The sequence below is a fragment of the Apis laboriosa genome, unplaced genomic scaffold (genome assembly GCF_014066325.1).
Source record: "Apis laboriosa isolate Shangri-la unplaced genomic scaffold, ASM1406632v1 scaffold112_cov148, whole genome shotgun sequence".
In the NCBI taxonomy this organism is placed as follows: Eukaryota; Metazoa; Arthropoda; class Insecta; order Hymenoptera; family Apidae; genus Apis; species Apis laboriosa.
In genome coordinates, this window is record NW_025220865.1 from 6,341,247 (window position 1) to 6,360,470 (window position 19,224).

Below are 19,224 nucleotides of genomic sequence, written 5' to 3' on the forward strand. Positions count from 1 at the left end.
TGATATTTTTATATGGTTATTTTTAATTGATTGTTTTTTTAAAGAAATGGAAGTAACCTATAAAGATCTTCCGTAAAATTTAATTTTCAGCGTGTATGTTATTGTTCTTGTTTTGTACTTGCAATCTTGTTTTTCCCAATGTTTATATTCGAACTTTTATATTTATCCTAAATTGTTTTTAAGGTATGGATATTTTCTGTATTTTCTGTATTACATATATACACAGACACACATATATATATATATTTTATATATTTATATTTTATATATATATATATTTTTTTTCATGACAATAAAGTGACAAAATTATTAGTTTAGACTCGGTATCCTATAAATATGTTGTTTAATTTCTTTTCTTAAACAACTTCTTTAAACAACTCTTTAGTCATCATTATATACATGTTTTAAGATATCTTAAAAGAATTATACACAAAAAATATTTTTAATAAAAAGCTTTTAATATAGATTAGTAAAACATACATATTTTATTATAATATTGTGTCTGAATTAAAAATACTAATATTTTGGTACTTTTATATTATTATTGAATGAGTTTCACAAGATATACATCGATATTTTTTGTGCAAAATTTTTTATAAGATAGGCAATTTTAGAATTCTTATAATAACTAACAAAGTTTTACAAATACAATTGGTGAATTAAATATTTCAATCTTACCTATTTACATATTTCCAACCTGAATAAATAAATTATTAAAATAATACTATTATTATTGTTTTTAAATACATTTAAATTTAAATTACAAATAATAAGAAATTGAGGACAATAGTAGGTTGAATAATTTTATAACTTATTGAATATGACGTTATTCAGCTGCTTATAATTACATGTGAATGGAGCATGCGTATAACCTATCAACTCGCGACGTCTGAGCGGTTGTTTAGTGTCTTAACGTTATTGCATTATGGTTATTGTTTGTAATGGTGATAAAAGTTTTTGAGTAAATTTTATATCGTTTTACGTTATTTAAAAGAAGGATAAATCATCATCATTGAAGGTGAGCATATTTTAGAGAATACATTATGTCGATAATCGTCATGACGTAGCACATTTTTAGATTTCATAATTCTATTTAGAAACAAACTGTGTGATAGATTAACGAGTTTTAACAGAAGGACGAAGAATTCTGATATCGTCAATCTAATCGGACTCATCTGCTCAAAATGATGAATTTTGAAGAAGAAAAAGGATCTACAAGATCCTCATCATCACGAAATATTTGTTGCTGTCTTGCAACAACTAGTTATAACAATTCAAAGTAAATTTTCTAATTCGTGTTTAAATGCTTCTTACATGATCATGATTTTTCACCCAACATTCAATACTATAACACAATTTTTGCAGATTATATTAACCATATTAATTTTTTTTTAGTATATATAGATATTTCGTAGACGATCCAATCTGAATGTACTATCAACTGAAATAACAGAAGACATGGATGAATTACAAAATCAGAATAATAATGATCTGATCCACTGTAGATACGACAATAATAATAATAGCAACAGGTTAACAGCATATCTTGATTTGGATAATCGTTTAGAAGATCCACTTCGTAAGTAAAGATACAAAGAAATATAAATTATATTATATTTATATTTCCAATAAATATATTTCCAATAAATAATTAATAATTAACATATATTTATGTAAATTTTTAGGAGAACCAGAAGTAACTATGAATTTAAACGAAGGTTCTGCACAATTACTAGTTCATCCATTAGAAGAACCAGAAGAAGATTTATTTGATTATGAAGTTGATACTTCATTTCAAGATATAAATACAGAATCTGAGGTATGATTAATAAATATGATAATAATTATCTATTTTTAATTTAAGTTTAATAATGTACACTTTTATTTCTATTTATGTAATATATATTCATTATTAGTATTATATTCACTTGAATTATTCTTGCATGTTCTTTTTTAGGAACAAGTGGTACCATCCAGTCAACTAAGTAATAGTTATAAATATCTCGATGAACTTACCATTTCTGATGATGAAGTAGATGAAGGCATATTTGAAGATGAACCAGCATCTAATTTAATATTGCCAAATGATAATAACAGATATAATTCACAACCTCCGTGAATATTTACTTGAGTGTAGTTGATGTGTTTGTAGAATAGCACTTTGTGCTAATTTGCTACCAACATCTAATTCAGTTTTCCATCTATCAGCCAAAATCACAAAATATATTTCAAAAAATATTGTGGTAGTAACATTAGAACATTGATTGTTATTTTTTTACATATATATATATGTGTGTGTGTATATATATATATATATATAAAGAAAAATCATTCCAAATGGCTTCTCAATTTGTAGCCATTATGATCTATATTTCTATTTTATTTTGATGTAAGGATGATTTATAATTTACTATATTTATTTAATGATATTATAAATCTTATTTTATTATAAAAATAAAACTTTATGAAAAAAGAGAGAGAAAATACATGGTACGTAATATTTTTTCAGTTAAGTGTTATATATTAAATATATTTTGAAAAAAATTATTTACTTGATTACTTCATTACTATTTCAGATAAAAGATTAAAAATGGAATTAATTTTAATATAAATTATATAAATAATTTTGTTAAAATATATACAATGTGTTAATATTCAATAATGAAATGTGATTAAATTAACAATTATGAAATTTCATCATTGCATCATTTTTATTGTATATTATTTTAAAATATTCTAAATTGAACTTTAAATAATTACAAAAGTAATTTATAATTGTATATAAAAATATATTTTGAATGTAATAAATTTGAATATAATATTTAAATATATATTACAAGAATGAACTTAACTATTGTGTATAGTTTTAAATGGTATATTTTATTTAATGCATATGTAATAAAAGAATAAGCATAAAAATAAAACTAAATACAAAAATCATTAATTATAAATTAATCATACATTTACATGTTTATATATACTTTTATTACAGTTTTGCAGAAAATAATTTGTTATACTATATTGTATCTCATTTTATATGTATGATTAATTATAAATTAATCATACATGTACATGTTTATATATACTTTTAATATTACAGTTTTGCAAAAAATAATTTGTTATACTATATTGTATCTCATTTTATATGTATGTCTCTGAACAAAAATCAATTTTTTTTTAAACTATTTCGAATTAAATTACATTGAAATTTATAATAATTTTTGTATTTATAATTTTTATATTGTAATTATTAATTATAAATATTTATAACTATTTAATATATGATGAAATTTTTTTTAATCTCTTCATGAATGATTTATTAAGATCTTATTTTAATTTTTTTTTTTTAATAATTTTTTTTTCATTTCATAGTAAAAATAATTTTATTTTTATTAGAAAAATAAACTTTAATTTTTTTTCTTTTATTCTTGCAGTATTAATTTTTTTCAATTAAATATTTTAATATAAAATTTATACTTATGATTAAATACGTAATATTGTATTTTCAAATGAGTGCAATGTATGCAAATAATGGGAAATACAAATTGATTCCGTTATGGTTGTCGACTCTATAGAAACTCTTCGAAATTCGATTCAACATGATTCGATTTCACTTTCAAACACGAGTTCGAAAGTAATTCTAGCGTGGGACATTATGTAGGTTCACTCGCGTGTAGGATGACAGAAAAAGTTTCTTTTGAAGAAACGCAATACCGTCTATGAAAGTTCGAATTTAAAATTGATCACAATAAAAATTTCTAATAAGAGAAAATTATTCATAATAACTTGCGGTTATTGAATAACAATATTATATTTATTTCTTTTTATTTTTATTATTAATTATTAATAATTATTAATTATTAGATTGTATATTTGCTTGATATAAATATTTACTATAATTCAACAAATTTAATGATAATTTATATTAATCACATTTAAAATTGATTTTATAAATTAACTTTATAAATAATTTCATTTATTTTTAAATAAATGAAAATATTGACATATTTTTCTTTTATTAAATTATTATTTATTAATTTAATTTATTTTTTTAAATTATACGAGTACAATTATACTACAATTTATACGAGTTAATTATTTATTAATTATATAACAAATTTTTAATATTCTTTGATATTCAAAAAATTTAATATTTTATTTTTTCAAACAGAAAGATATATTAATTTTTTTAAATACAAAAACATTTATATAAATTTTTATTCTGCAAAGTAGAAAAATTACAGTTATAGTTTTTCAATTACAATTATAGTTTTTTTTCTAGGAATTTTTAGAAAAATAATAATACTTTAAATGAGTCTGCGAATGATTTATTTTAAAAAGAAAATATTGATATAACATGAAATAGTTTCGAGAAAATAGCTTTTCATGTTTCATTTATCTTACCTATATATTATTTTAATCTAATTTTCATAATAAATAGATATATTAATATCTAAAACTTTATAAACGTATAACGTATGTAATGTATGAACATGCATGAAAATGTATTGCATATTATTAATCTTTACAGTGTGCTAAAATATAACTACAGCTAATGATGTGATCGATCATATCTCTGTTTTTATTGTTTCTAATTAATTACCATAAAATTTACATTTTTCTTTCGTCGTAATCCTATACCACGGTACACGATCAGAGAATGCGGAAGTGATTGCAAAATTTCATGTTAGTGTCATGCTGAAACATGAAGAGCTGTCTTTACATTTTTTTTAAGCTTACAAAAATTAATTTGATTGTTGTAAAATTTCTGAAAATTTTTTAAAATAAGCCAAAATTAAAAAATTTTACAAAAATGAATTTTATAATATGGTTATTGAAAAATATATAAACATGTATATATACAATATATATGTATAATATAATTTTATTTAATAGAAAAATGATTTAAATAAAAAAATCATATATATATATATATATATTCCAAATGAAACATATACAAAATTTTATAATCCTATAAATGTAGGAAGTATATTTCATCAGATGTTCAACATGCATTACGATCTCGGAAATCATACAACATGATGTCTGGTGTAATTTAAGCTAAAGTCCAGTTTTGCTGGTACAGAAATACCGGACAAGAGTTTTGCAAGCAGTTTCGCGTTACATTTAAAGGACGACAACTTTTCATATGCGATTCTATAAAAAAATTGTACACCACATTTTGAATCGTTCTGATTATCACCATCCTGTCAATGTTCTATTATTATGCAGTATAGTGTTTCTTAATTTTTCTTGAGATACGACCTCTTTACGATACGATAGTAGACAAATAATCTGCAATTTCCTTGAAGTTCACAATACATAAGTTGAAAGCTCATGTTATATGTTATATTTGAAACAAATAAACAGGTTGCACTTTTTTATGGATTAAATTTTATTTTTATTTTTAATTGCACAATAATACTTTTATTCATTAAAATTAATATATTAAATAACATTATTTTGGAATTAGAAATTAAACACTGATATTTAACATATAATTTCTTAAATTAAACTAATTAATTACACGAATAAAAAAGAAATTATTTTTATTAGCTCTTTTCGATAGATGAAATTATTTATATAATTCATTTATTTTTTCAAAAATTAAATATTAAGGTAAGGTATAATAATATAATATTAATTTAATATTAATATCTATCATCAATTGAAAAGTTGTCAATTGAAAATTGACAAAAGTGAGGTTAATTAGCTTTTAAAAGATAATTTGATTACTTACAGATAAAGTTACAATTTATCATTACATTTTTTAATTATTTCATATTTTTAACTTTTATTGTATATTCTGTTTTAAATTCAATCTATTTCTAATCGCTTTTTCCATCATGCAAATTTCACATTGTGTCTCTCCGGAATGGTAGAATATTTTTTATTCATGAAACAACGGAAGAACTTTTACCTCATCCACGCGAGAAGATGAAATTATGTGAATTGTTTATTCATTAAAATAGAATTGTTTATCGTTCTATGTATAAATAGTGGAAAAACAAACTCGTAAAATAGATATTTCATAAAATTTTCTATGAAACTATGTAATATGTACTAACTATGTATACATGAATAATTGAAATTTGGTATTCAATTTGGTGCGAAACATTTTAAATATTTCAAAGATTCTTAATTGAATTGACATTTGACAGCATTTACGATCAATATCTATCTTCATGAAATATATTTTTTTTTTCTTTCATTCGCATTAAATCTTGAATATTACACACTAAGAGATGGTTTATGGATATTACATACTCATGTTCGGAAGAAGAGGAAGGCCAACGAACCCGGCTTTTGGACCTTTCTCCCGCGAAGTTATACATTTTCTCCGGCCAATGTTCGTTCGAGATTCGATGGCATCCTTTCTTTTTTTTTTTTCTGTGCTTTAGTCATGAGTTCGGTGCCCTACTTAATTTTCAATATTTTACTTCCGCTTAATTTCTTCCAATTTTATCCATATATGTGAATATGCTCTAAATTGATATATATATATATATATATATTGATTACAGTGAAAATTTTTGTTTTAATTGAAAGTATTATATATAAATTTATAATAATAATTTCAAATTAGTTGATTGTGAAATTATGAATTAAATAATAATAATAATAAATTTGTAACTAACAAAAAAATATATCGTATATTTTAAATATATTTTTTTATAGTATTTCAATATTTTTTTTGAATTTATATTTTTTTCTCCAAAATTTTTAATAAAGAATATATATAACATTTGTAACATTAAGTGAAATATAAATTTAATTAAATGTCAAATTAACATGAAAAAATGTGATATTTAAAATATATATTTATTATAATAAATTTATAAAAGATATTTGACAAATTTTATTATTTGATCGAAAATAGTGATGATATCAAATTCAATATGTACTTATAAATATGAATCAAATCCATTTATTTAACAAATAGATAATCCTATAATATAATAAATCATCATATAAAAAAATTTTTATATTTTTATAATTTTATTTTTATTTTTGCACTTGTAACTAAAAATAATATTTGATTTATAATATAATTTTATTTTATATTCAAATCTAAAGGTCTTTCAATATATTCTATTCAATACTTATAACTTATAGATAGAAGATTTGAATCAATGTTCAAACTTACTCAATCCCATCACTAGTCGAAGATTCTCTTTGATTTCTGTATACATATGAAATGCTATAATATACTTATGTATATCAGAGAGATATCAAATGGTAGTCCTGGTAGACACACGTTCGATAACCCTGAAATTACCGTTGACTAAACCGGAAGCGGAAAATATACGGGTGTGCAATGTCAGTGCCACGAAATTGCTCGGGACCTTCGTCACGGAACGAATGCCAGTTAGTATGTAAGACCGAATCAGTTCTTTTTACTAAATCAAAAAAATGGTGATGAGAAAAATATGAACCGGTATATATATATATATATATATATATATATATATAATGTAATTTTGATTTATAGAAATCGAAATACTTTGAGTTATAAAATAATATTTCTAAATGTATAACATATATTCATATATGATAATTATAATCAGTAATCTACTATTCCTCTTTTCTCTAACTAAAATAAAATCTTCATACTTGATCATACTTTATGACTTTTCAAAATATCAATTATAGAATAGATCTTTTTCTTTTACAAAAAATTTAAAAGGTTTATTTTTGATCATAGATAATTGAATTGATTGATTGAGAAGAGTAAATACCAAATATAGAATAATCATATGATTACTAATATAATTATAGAGATTTTTACTATTAGAATTGTCTCGAATATTTGAAAATAAAAGATAACTAGATAACAATTACTAAATATAAAGCATAAGATTCAAAGTAAATATATTCAAATAGAGATTTCCATAGCAACTATATATATATTATTTTTGTCTTTTGTAACAATTGAAATGACAGGAGAGATCTATCTTGGTAATAACTCTGGCTTATTATGATGATTATGATATTGTCAAAATCCATTCTTTCGCGAAGAAGCTTTATGACAACTTTTTCAAGCGAAACTTCTGCGGCATTGTTGTTGATCCATCAAAAATCGTAATAATAATTCAAATAATACAATAATACATCTTGATCTTAATTAAGAGGTTTAACGATAATTTTTCTTTTGTTCAAAAATATAATTTTTTAATTGCAGGAAACATGTTATTATTTCGAAAGTTATTATTTCGAATTAATTTTTATTATATTATCTTTTGCATAAAAGTTTTGTGATCAAGTTTTTTCAAAATTGAAATTTTTCTGAATATTGTTGTTGATTCATTGATAATTATAATAATAATGAGAATAATATAATGATATTATTGTATTTTTGCAATTTCTGTAATCACCGCATTGATTCTGCGTATTTCTTCAATCCATCAAATGGCATATAAAAGCTTTTCAGATTTATCATATATTTTACATATTTATATTATGCAAATAATTTTTAAATGGTATATTAGATTCTTTCAGATTTTGCATGTTTATATAATATAATAAATTCTAAAAAAATTCATTGTTGTATATTTTCAACGATGTATTTTTAAATTAGATGATTAAATGTACGAGAAAAATTATATAAATTTTATATTTGCAATAATTTTACAATACAATAATGAAAATGAATAAAAACTTCAATAATAAAAACTTCAATATATCATTGCAAAGTTAAATCTAGAGATAGATTTCTTGAATTTTGAAATCTAACCTAAAAAAAAGAGATCCATTTCTTATTAGGAAACTTTAAAACTTTGTACTTATTATCCGAAAAATCACATAAAAAAAAAAAAAATCACATAAAAAAAAAAAAATAAAATTGATGAATAGTCATTTTCAAAATATCCATTTCCAAATATTCGATTCACATGTAATAAAGATTTATGCAAAAATGTCTTCAGTCTTTTAAAACTCAGTTTTCAAGATACAATATTTGTTTTCTTACAAAATTTTTTACAAAATAGTAGATAATATAATTAATAATAAATAATATAGATATTAATAATTTTGTTTTCTTACAAAATAAAATCATTTCCTAGGTTTTGAAATCTTACAAAGTTTTGAATTCGATTTTTAACAACATAAAAATCAATATTAAACCCACCTCTAATCAAATTCAAATAATAAACTATGTTGTGCTCCTGTTCCCACGAATCGTTTAGCAAAACATTGAAAACGATTGCGAGAAGTGTGTCGATTTTCCTCAAAATCCGGTCACCACTTTGTGATTCTAAGTTCTCATAGAAGTCAAGGTTAACTGGTCGTAAACCACAATATTTTATAGTGCATTTACATTTAATACGTCTATCCATGTAGCGCACTTAAACGTATTCTTGGGAGAAAGCGAATACACCGAGTAACCAGTTTATGAAAATTACCAGTGATGACCATCGAATGGTCGCCTTTCACGGCTGAATACGTATACCGAATTTGAAAGCCTTTAATCGTTAAACGAAGATGGCGTTGCAATGAGATTGCTTCTTTTCTTTATAGTAGTTTACGCGCAATTAAGATTAAATTTATGTGATTATATTTGAAGATTTATGTATTATTATACAAGATTGCCATCATTTCGATGTATAGCTATTGTTTGTAAATCTAATCACAAATCATGTCGTTAAGGTATTACACAATAGAAATGAAATCTGTTGTTTATGTATCAGTGAATTAGGTTATATTGTTTTTTGATTGGTTTCATCGAAATTAATATAGTATTAAATTGTTATTTCTTTTTAATTATTTGTCTTTTCATTTTTTCATGGATTAGATGAGATATGCAATATACTTTTTATATTTTGACAAAAATTGCTTTGCTACCATTCAACAATTGTAAAAAAATTTATATTAAAAAAGATTTTGAAGATACTTAGATTAAGTATAATTATAAAATTATATCGATTAATAATCTTTAAAAATTTTTATATTTTTTATTTTAAAGAAAAAGTTCTTATATTTCGAAAAATAATTCATATCGTACAGTGATGATCAACGAAGATTACAGACGTATAAAGCAATGCATAATTATAAATATTTATAATATAGATACTAGAAACTCAGCAAAAAATGAAACTATCAACTATCAGAAACATCTACTTACATATGTATTTAAAGCAAAACCACAAAAAGAGATCCTTTTGTATGAAAGAATATCTTAACCTCAATATTTCCATATCGAATTATGATTCTTACATAAATCATAAGAATTAAAATAAATGAATATACAAGTCATTAATCAAATCATTAATGAGTCATTCCATTAGATATCCTCGAATAATGCACCTTGAATCTCTTTCAGCTGATTTTCATAAATATATATGGAATTTCCTCTTGCCAAACTCAATCCGTAGAGGGCTCCATTTTGCAGTTTCTGAATCGGATTTCTCGAGATGTTCAATATACTCAAGCTGGCTAAATTCTTGCAAGAACCCTTCGGTATTTCATTAATCTGATTTTCTATCAACAGAAGATGTTTCAACTGAGGCAATCCTTCATAGCTGTCACCGTCGATCATCGTCAAAGTATTATTATTTAAATAAAGATCTCTAAGTGTAGGTAGATCGAAAGTTCCACTTGGGATGGTTGAGATTTTATTTCCAGTTAAAGACAACGTGAATCTGGGAACATTGACGAAGCTTCCCTTTTCCAAACTGTTTATCTCATTGAAATCGATGTGAAGATATCCCAAATTTTGTGGTAAGTCTGCAAACATATCGGCGGTGATCTTTTGTAACTTATTCGAGCTTAAATTTAAATCTTTCAAATTTTCCAGTCCCGAGAAAGTTCCTTTTTGAAGTTCTCTCAAAGAATTTTGATAAAAATTCAAAGTAGTTAATTGCTTCAGACCGTTGAATGCATCACGTTCGATCTCCACCAATCTGTTTTTAGTGATAATCAAAATCTGAAGCGAATCTAATCCTTTAAAAATATCATTCTGAAGTCTTTCGATCTGATTGTTAACCAAATTCAGATAAATCAGATTAGGCAGATTCACGAATGTTCTATCAGGGATGGAGGAAAATCGATTCTTTGCCAATATGAGAACTTGTAAAGTACTGGGCAAACTGGAAACGAACGAGAGACTTTCTAATTGATTTTCGAAGAACGTCAGAGAGGTTAGGTTCGTCTTCGCCAATGCACCATCTTCGATCTTTTCCAGAAAATTATTGCTAAGATTCAAGATTTTTAAATGTCTATTTTCGATCACCTGGCTCCATATGCATCTGATTCTATTTCCTCTCAAGTTCACATAAATCAAATCTTCGGGAAGATCGTTAAGCAATTCTTTCGTGATCTCCGTGATCTCGTTGTTGGACAGATCTAAGGAAATTATCGGAAGATATTGTAATTGATACCATTTTTCGTGGAATCCTTTGATTCCTAATCCTTGCAAACTGACCGATCTTTTCTCTTTGTTCACAGGTATCTCCAAGCATCCATTCGCCACCGAATTGTTTTCGAGCGGTTCTATAGAAAGGACTATGTTATTCGGCATGCACAATTTCAGCTTCTGATCTTTCAATATCTCGTTCTTTGTGGTCGGCATATTACCATTCAACGCATTGCGTTCTGATGCTAATTCTATCTCCGTCTCCGTACTCTCTGTCGTCTGGATCATGGTAAGCTCGGCTTTCATCTTCTCTAAATTCTTCAATTCCTCGTCGTCTTTCAGAAACGAATTCGTGAACGTACCGGTACTTATACTCCAAAGATTATTTCCCTCGGTCAATATGGTGGTCGATTTCGTGAGACCGAACAAATGTCCTCTGCGAAGATGAAGCACGGGATTGCAAGAGATGTTTAACACTCGAAGCTTCTCCAAGCGGACGAAGAGGTATTCCAGGTTCTTCAAATTGTTCTCCGCTAAGGAGAGGTACTCCAGATTCGAGAGATTGGAAAACATGAACTCTGGAAGGGATTCGAGAGAATTGTTGGCGAGGCTCAACCATTTTAACGTGGATACATTGTCTAAGGCGTTCTTTTCCAGGTGACGAATCCCTAAGCCAGATAAATCGAGTTCCTCGAGGGGTGTGCTGTGAAATAGGACGTTCCTTAGGGTTCCATTCTCGATATCCAGGATGTAACTCTTACTAGTTGGCGCGGCAACCACCAAAGGAAGGAATAGTATGGTAAATAACATCGTAAATACCTGGAGAAAAAGTAACTTTTATGGTTTCTACGGCTTTATTTTATTATTTTGGTATATAGATGTGCTTTAAAAATAGATGGTTAAATTTTGGTAACGTATTCTATAATTATAATTTTTCTAAGAATGAAAACAAAACATGTACGTATGTATATAATTCAAAAAATTCTTCTTTTCCTAGATTAATCATTATATAATGATTTGATAATCAATAAAAGAGGAGATGATAATCAATAAAAGAGGAGAGTAAATGATGAATAATAGAAATGAATAAATAATGTATAAATTTTACAGCAAAGAAATGTAAAACAAAATTACAGATAAAAAATTAAGTACTAATATAATAATCAATAAAAATGATGAAGAATAAAATAGTCATAAAATCGATATTTCATTACATTACAAATATTTCTTTTATTTTAAAAATATGAAAATTTATTTCAGACATTTACGTGCACAAATATGCAAAATCGTCGAACAGTGAATATATGCTGAATAATTTCACCGATATGAGGCTTTATTGAAAAGAAGAAAACGAACGCTTAATACGTTCCGAAATTTGAAAAATAATAATTTTTTTTAGATGAATTTATGGATCTGGTATAATAGATGATCCGGTATAATGAGATTATTGAAACTGCCATAACCCTTTATCCTTTCTTCCGAAGGAAACTTACATCACTGCATGCATAGTATAACCGGTTCTACTACTTCTTAAAATCGAATGTTACGAAGCCCTGTTTATTTGTTTTCGATGACTGTTCTTTTTAATGGCGCGAATAGGATTGGTGGTAAGATGGGATGCTAAACGCTGGAAAGTAATTGCTGTTGAAAAATAAGTGTTGAAGGATTTATAATTAGAATTATAAAATTTATTTACGATAGAGTTTCTTTCTAATTATAATTCTAATTATGTTTTATTTAAATTAATATCTAATTCTGAATATTAATTTTTCTAAATTTAATTTATCGAAAGATGATGGAAATTTAAAATTAAAAATTAGAATTAAATATTATTGATAAAATTCTTTGACAGTAATTATTATATTATAAATGAATATTATAATCAGTTTTTTTAGATAACTGCATAATTAATATTTGAATAATTGTCTTAAAAATGTTCGATGTTCGAAAAATATATTAAAATAAAGTTTGAATGATATTATATAGTTTATTTGGCAAAATTTTCAATTTGACATTGTGAATAATATTAAATTTTGCTAAAAGATATTCCAAATATTAAAATGATAAATATTTTTTTATTATTGTTAAAATTCTTATTTCCAGATGAATGGAGAAAAAAGACATCTCTATTATTCCATTGAGGAACTTTAATCGAAAATAAAAGGAAGTAATTATTACATATTCTGTTATCTCCAATCTTTTATCAAACTATCATGTACAATTTATTACTCAACTGTATCTATTTTAAATAGACTTAACCATTAAATAACCAGTAAACAATTTTACATCATGGAGAAAAGATCCAATGTTTTCTTAATTCACTCACGTGAACTATCGAGATCTTTCAAATTATAACTTTCATTAATCGTATATTATTTATTTATTTTAGAATATTTACATCATAGAGAAAAGAATCCAACGATTAAACCTCGATTATGTAAATTATTAATATCTTCAAAACTATTTTATTAATTATATATTATTTATCTATTTTAGAATAATTATTGAAAAACTAAACAATTACATCACAGAGAAAACAATTCATCAATAATATGTTATTTAGATTTTTTTTTTATTTAGATTATCCAAATGAACTATTATATATTTATTAACCATATATCTATTTACCTATTTTAGAATATATTTAATCACTAAATATAACAACAATTATATTATAGAAAAAAAATCTTGTTAATACGTTTCTTTACTGAGATTAGACATTTATGTAAATCCTGAAAATTATGAATTATTATACATTTATTAACTCTATACTATTTGTCTGTTTTAAAATGCACTTAGCTATTTAAACATAGCAAAGAGTATTACATTACAGAAAAAAAATTTTGTCAATAAGATTTATGCAAATCTTTTAAATAATGAACTATTTTACATTTACTAACCATAATCTTTTTTCTATTTTAGATTTCACTTAGCCACTGAGCATAGCAAACAACATCACGGAGGAAAGATCTTGTCAATAATACGTTTCCTTACCTTAGTCACGCGAGCAATGGGAATTCCTGAAACGGTGTACCTAGAACTGTAGACCGAAAAGGACTGTCCTGAACTGTCCACTCCCTAGGACGTGGTTCTCCCGCAACAGGATTCCTTGGAACACGAGCAATCGCGAAAACAGGTCTTGCAAGCTTTTATACCCTGTGGATTTCACGTGTGTTCGCGAAGATTCCATAGATCCTCGTGTACGCACACGTATCCTGGATATATGTAAAGACGATTGAACGGTTTGAGTGGGAGGTGGTGGTAAAAAGGACAAAAAGAAGAAACTGCAAACAACAAGTTCATGGAACTTCTGTTAAAACTGGCTGTGGTTAGCTATTAGAGGCGAAATCTCGTCACGTATCGGCTGTCATGGAATAGGAAGAGATGTACGAATGGGTAAGCTTCGCGACCATCCTTGAATCGAATCGAATCTATTATTGATTCAATCTATTCGAGGAACTCGGCCTTTGTAAGGTTTGCGATTTATTCAAAATGAGAATTTCTTTTTGCAGAATTTTTCGTTGAAAAATTTTGTTTCAATTGGATGAAAGTTGATCCATTAAAAAATTGAGGTTAAGTTTCAATTCATGGGTCATGATTATATTTGCTAGAAAAATTCTCTATGAAGGAGTAAGAGAAAGAATATAGTTAAGTATATTAATAATACTTCGGTAATTTGTTTTTTTCTTCAAGTTCATTTTTTATTTTGTATCACTATTTGAAACAATCAAATCATTTTGATATTCTAAATTCTAGAATTATTTTAAAAGATTTTTCTATTAAATAAATTTATTTATTATTATATGTTACAGTCAAAATTTGAAAAATCAAGCATAAAATTTGAAATGTTTATTGATTTTAGGTAATATTCAAATTATTGCAATTTTTATAATATATTAACTTAAATCTAATTCTTAGACTAATAAACAAGTGGCTAATAAACAATTGTAAGTTAGATTAAATTATATATTAGATTAAGTCTATTGTTATTAAACACTTTTGTCTGAACAAAATTAAAATTGTTTTAGATAAGAATTCATTTCTAACATGTACATATGTTTTTTTTAGCATTTATTTTTATTTCGAATAAAAAGTGATAAATACTGTTTTTACAACGAACAAAAGATGTGTTAACTGCTAATGAAATTGTGTGGTCTTGAGTTTCGTAACAAAATGGTTCGAACGTAAAGTGAAGATCATAAATATTTCAAGTATAGTGGAATATGTTTGGAATACAGATGCGTTTAAAGTTCGCTAAGAAATGGATGTGTATACACACGAGGATACCATATGCGGCAAGTTTCTTTTGCTTCTTTATCGAGGTACGTTTGTGATCGTTACGTGGAAAGATTCGATAAACGAGTATTCCCTATGTACAAAATCGTTCGATTTGAATATGAAAATTGATAAAATCTGATCTCTCATCATAACAGAATGGATCATACTTGGAATCGAATATTTAGAAGATAGAAATATTCCAATTTCTCTAAAAAAGTTGAAAATGCATAAAATATTAAATAAATTTATTTTTTAGGTAAAATTTTTTACAAATCATTTTTATATAATACTATAATTTTCATTGACTTATAAAAATTCATATTTTAATAAAAACTAATTTTCGTTTCATCATTAGAACTTACAAATGGCAAATAGAATTTCGCCCTACGTTTCGTACCATTGTATTGTCAAGTGAATTGACTTGGTTCGACGAGCATCCTCGAAGGTATACTCGTTCCTGCAGGAGAGATAAATCCTTGGACGGCACACGGTATTTCTACGACCAATTTGAAATGTTCGTGACCAGGCAGGAGAAGACGGTAAAGTCCCATCCAACGGGGTCGATGTACTTCCGGAACTTGGAAAAAATGTTTGCACGTCGCGGAGGTGAGAACCACTGGATTCCAGCGGATCGCGGTTATTACGTTGTTACAAGGGTAGGCAAAAGCTTTGAGATTCGTAGTTCTCTCACGGTTACGTATGAGATGATTTTCTCGAATTCTATTCGAAAACAATTGTAATAACTGTAACAAAATAAAATCAACTTTGCTAATGAATAGCAAAGTCAATAGCATTGTTAATTAGATGATGATTTTGGTCTGTCTATTGACAAATCATTATATATGTAAAAGGTTGTAAAAGTATGGAATACTGTTTTTGAGTTAGAGAATTCTTTATATAATTTAGAGAATTCTTTATACAGTTTGTATATGTTATAAATACAATCATCTTCGCTAACAATAATCGTTATTGACAATCAAATGAGAGAATAGAAATTTTGATTTTTTCTTCAATGAATCATTGTATATAAAGAATTATCGTTACGTGATGGCATTGATTTCGAAATTAGTAAGCAGAAAAGTATACAGTTCGTAATGCTGCAAATACAATCGTCTCCATTAAGAATAGCTATTAAGAATAGCCATTAATTGATGATAAAATAATGCTTTTAATCATTTTTTTTTATCGATTTCATCGAAAAAAAATCACTGTACATAAAGAATTATTATCTTGATATTTAAGCATTATAGCATTGCTTTCTAGAGAGAGAAATATTTTGTATATTCTAAAGTTTATAACATTTCAAAACATTATTATCATTAACCTATATCAGAATAATTTTTTCGACTTGATTGAGAGATAAAAATAGATTTAGATTCTATCAAAAATTTCCTTTGAGAAAAGAATGAAAGAAAAAATATATAAAGTATATACATTATAATTATTAAACTAATCGTTATGGCTCAAATGGTACAGCTAAGCGAAGATGAAAGCATAAATACTAAACATTGTCTTTAGAATCCACTTTAAGAAAGAATCACCTTGTACATAGTATGTACATAACATCTAAAAAAGTTGTACCTTCAGTTGGCGTTGAGTTAATTAAGTTTGCACGTCTGCTTTTCGAGATCGGATACAGTGCATGAGTATACATACCGCCGATAGACTTCGAATACTGAAAGGATACATGAATTATTTTGCAATGATCGTTTCCCGTTTTTCTTACGACACCCGTGAGAATCGACTTTACAATCGGCAAGTAGAATCAATGAATCGCACGAGTTTCGACTAAGAAAATTTTATTTTATTTTATTTCCACTAATATCAAAGTGAACGATTTGAATTTCTTCAAATTTAATTAAATTAGTTTGAATAATTTTTTTCGCGTTAAAATTTGCAAAGAATTGATTATTAACTATTTTTTTTTTTGAATAATGCGAAAAATTCAAAATATTGAATACCGCTCATAACCTATAAAATGAAAAAATTTTCTGTTGATATTTTTCAATGTGTCTATATCCATGTCTATATCCAGTCTATAACAGAGTTTGGATACCAATTCATTGAAAAAAATAACTAGTTAAAATTTCAAATAAATAATAACTTTATTTAAAATGTTTGAATAATATTTATTTGTAACTATTATAGTTGAATTCGCTCTTCATATAACTTCGACTGTTTAACGATTATTCATTCAATGTTTTGAGTAATAAATTATTGATGATAAATTAGTGAAATTTATTTTTAATTCAACCATTAAAATTTTGTCCATTTCTGCTTTGAAACTTGATTTATTTATTTATATTGATTTAACTAAAATTGTTTTGTAAAATTTACGAATTTACGATGAGTCGTTTCACAAATTCTGTTAATTAATTAATTAATTAATTACTTTTCAATCGAATCTAATTGATATAATTGCTACGATCAAAACGGCTAACGAGAATTATGATTTACATTGGAAATTAATGTTAATTATCCGTGGCTAAAAATTTCTGCATGATTTATAAAAAGGATGAAATGCATGCAGTATACGGCGAATTCAACAATTCGACAGACGTGTTATTAAGAGCTTTAACGTAGCGTGCAATCACCGTCATTCATTAAACCAAATTATAATTTTAATCATGTCTAATCATGACAGGCATGGATGCACGAAAATTTCTTATTGGCTGCTCATTTTGCTTCGTGTTAGCTCTTATAGGTGATGATGATGTATGTGTAAAAAATCGATTATATTTGCAAAAGAAGAAAAGGAAATAAGAAGAAATAGGAAAAGAATATTCGAAAAAAATGAAAAAATATTTTTGCAAATGTTTGCAATATTTGTAATTGTCATATTTGATTATAAGACGAGATGATTCTCTAGCATCGCTAACAATGAAAAAATCGAAAGGTATCATGTTAAATATAATTGAATTTCGATATATCTTCAATTTTAGACTAACGTTATTCTCTTTGGAATAAAAACAAAACTCTTTGAAATTTCCATGAACTATTTCGCGATCTATCAAGTTTTTAGGAATGATTTAATGGGAATACATCGCAAATTTACGTATATTCTAGAATTAAAACATCTTTATGTATTATTTTTAAATAGAAATAAATAATAAAAAAAACTAAAAAGGACAACATGGCGCAAGACATAAAATAGTCATAATCTAATATACAAACGTTTCACTAGAACTCATCAAATTTTCACAAACAATTTCATAAAAAAATTAAAATTCAAACATGCTGTGATTTAATCGAGTTATAAAATATCTCAAGATAATCAAGAAAAATAATAAAACTTTCTTATTTCAAAAAGACTGCAGGAAAAATAATTAAATCTTTATATAAAGGATATTATAAAGGATATTTTCTTTATAATAAATGAAAGATTATTTCTTGTTTACCTAATAATAATAAAAAAAGAAAAAAGAAAATGATTCAAGAAAAATTATCGATAATCTAGTTTTTCAAAGACCATTAAAAAAGGATCTTTTTTTGATTAAATTAGATTAAATTAGATTTTTGTTTACTTAACAAAAAAAAAAAAAAAAAAAGAAAAACGATGGGAAATCCTGAACCTCTGTCAGATTTCTACGATCGAA

General features: G+C 25.4%; 2 protein-coding genes and 1 long non-coding RNA gene across 7 annotated transcripts; 2 read left to right on the top strand and 1 right to left on the bottom strand.

Moving 5' to 3' along the window:
- Positions 1 to 863: 863 nt before the first annotated feature.
- Positions 864 to 2,428, top strand: LOC122715509. 2 transcript variants are annotated; one of them, XM_043937767.1, is made up of 5 exons: positions 864 to 1,018; positions 1,098 to 1,279; positions 1,396 to 1,579; positions 1,686 to 1,819; positions 1,958 to 2,428. In XM_043937767.1, exons 3-5 carry the CDS (start codon positions 1,459 to 1,461, stop codon positions 2,117 to 2,119), a joined length of 417 nt encoding a protein of 138 aa, XP_043793702.1. In that variant the 5' UTR covers positions 864 to 1,018; positions 1,098 to 1,279; positions 1,396 to 1,458; the 3' UTR covers positions 2,120 to 2,428. The 2 variants fall into 2 exon arrangements, with proteins under 2 accessions (XP_043793702.1, XP_043793693.1); XM_043937758.1 differs by lacking the exon at positions 1,098 to 1,279.
- A 7,658-nt stretch (positions 2,429 to 10,086) lies between these two features.
- Positions 10,087 to 14,409, bottom strand: LOC122715483 (protein artichoke-like). The gene is made up of 2 exons (XM_043937713.1): positions 14,345 to 14,409; positions 10,087 to 12,169 (listed from the first exon to the last, which is right to left on the bottom strand). Exon 2 carries the CDS (start codon positions 12,158 to 12,160, stop codon positions 10,280 to 10,282), a length of 1,881 nt encoding a protein of 626 aa, XP_043793648.1. The 5' UTR covers positions 12,161 to 12,169; positions 14,345 to 14,409; the 3' UTR covers positions 10,087 to 10,279.
- Positions 13,482 to 18,757, top strand: LOC122715520. Of its 4 annotated transcripts, none has more exons than XR_006346849.1 (7): positions 13,482 to 13,517; positions 14,273 to 14,746; positions 14,863 to 14,997; positions 15,163 to 15,297; positions 15,419 to 15,672; positions 15,784 to 15,884; positions 15,984 to 18,757. It is a non-coding gene; the product is annotated as an uncharacterized LOC122715520 (long non-coding RNA). The 4 variants fall into 4 exon arrangements; XR_006346851.1 differs by having other exon boundaries at positions 15,163 to 15,212; XR_006346848.1 differs by having other exon boundaries at positions 15,213 to 15,297.
- The last annotated feature ends 467 nt before the right edge of the window (positions 18,758 to 19,224 follow it).

Excerpts from the sequence above, each read along its gene's own strand:
- LOC122715509 (XM_043937767.1), top strand. The coding sequence starts at position 1,459 with ATGGATGAATTACAAAATCAGAATAATAATGATCTGATCCACTGTAGA. Across the intron at positions 1,580-1,685 it reads TCGTTTAGAAGATCCACTTC|GAGAACCAGAAGTAACTATG; the intron begins GTAAGTAAAGAT and ends GTAAATTTTTAG. Across the intron at positions 1,820-1,957 it reads ATATAAATACAGAATCTGAG|GAACAAGTGGTACCATCCAG; the intron begins GTATGATTAATA and ends GTTCTTTTTTAG.
- LOC122715483 (XM_043937713.1), bottom strand. The coding sequence starts at position 12,160 with ATGTTATTTACCATACTATTCCTTCCTTTGGTGGTTGCCGCGCCAACT.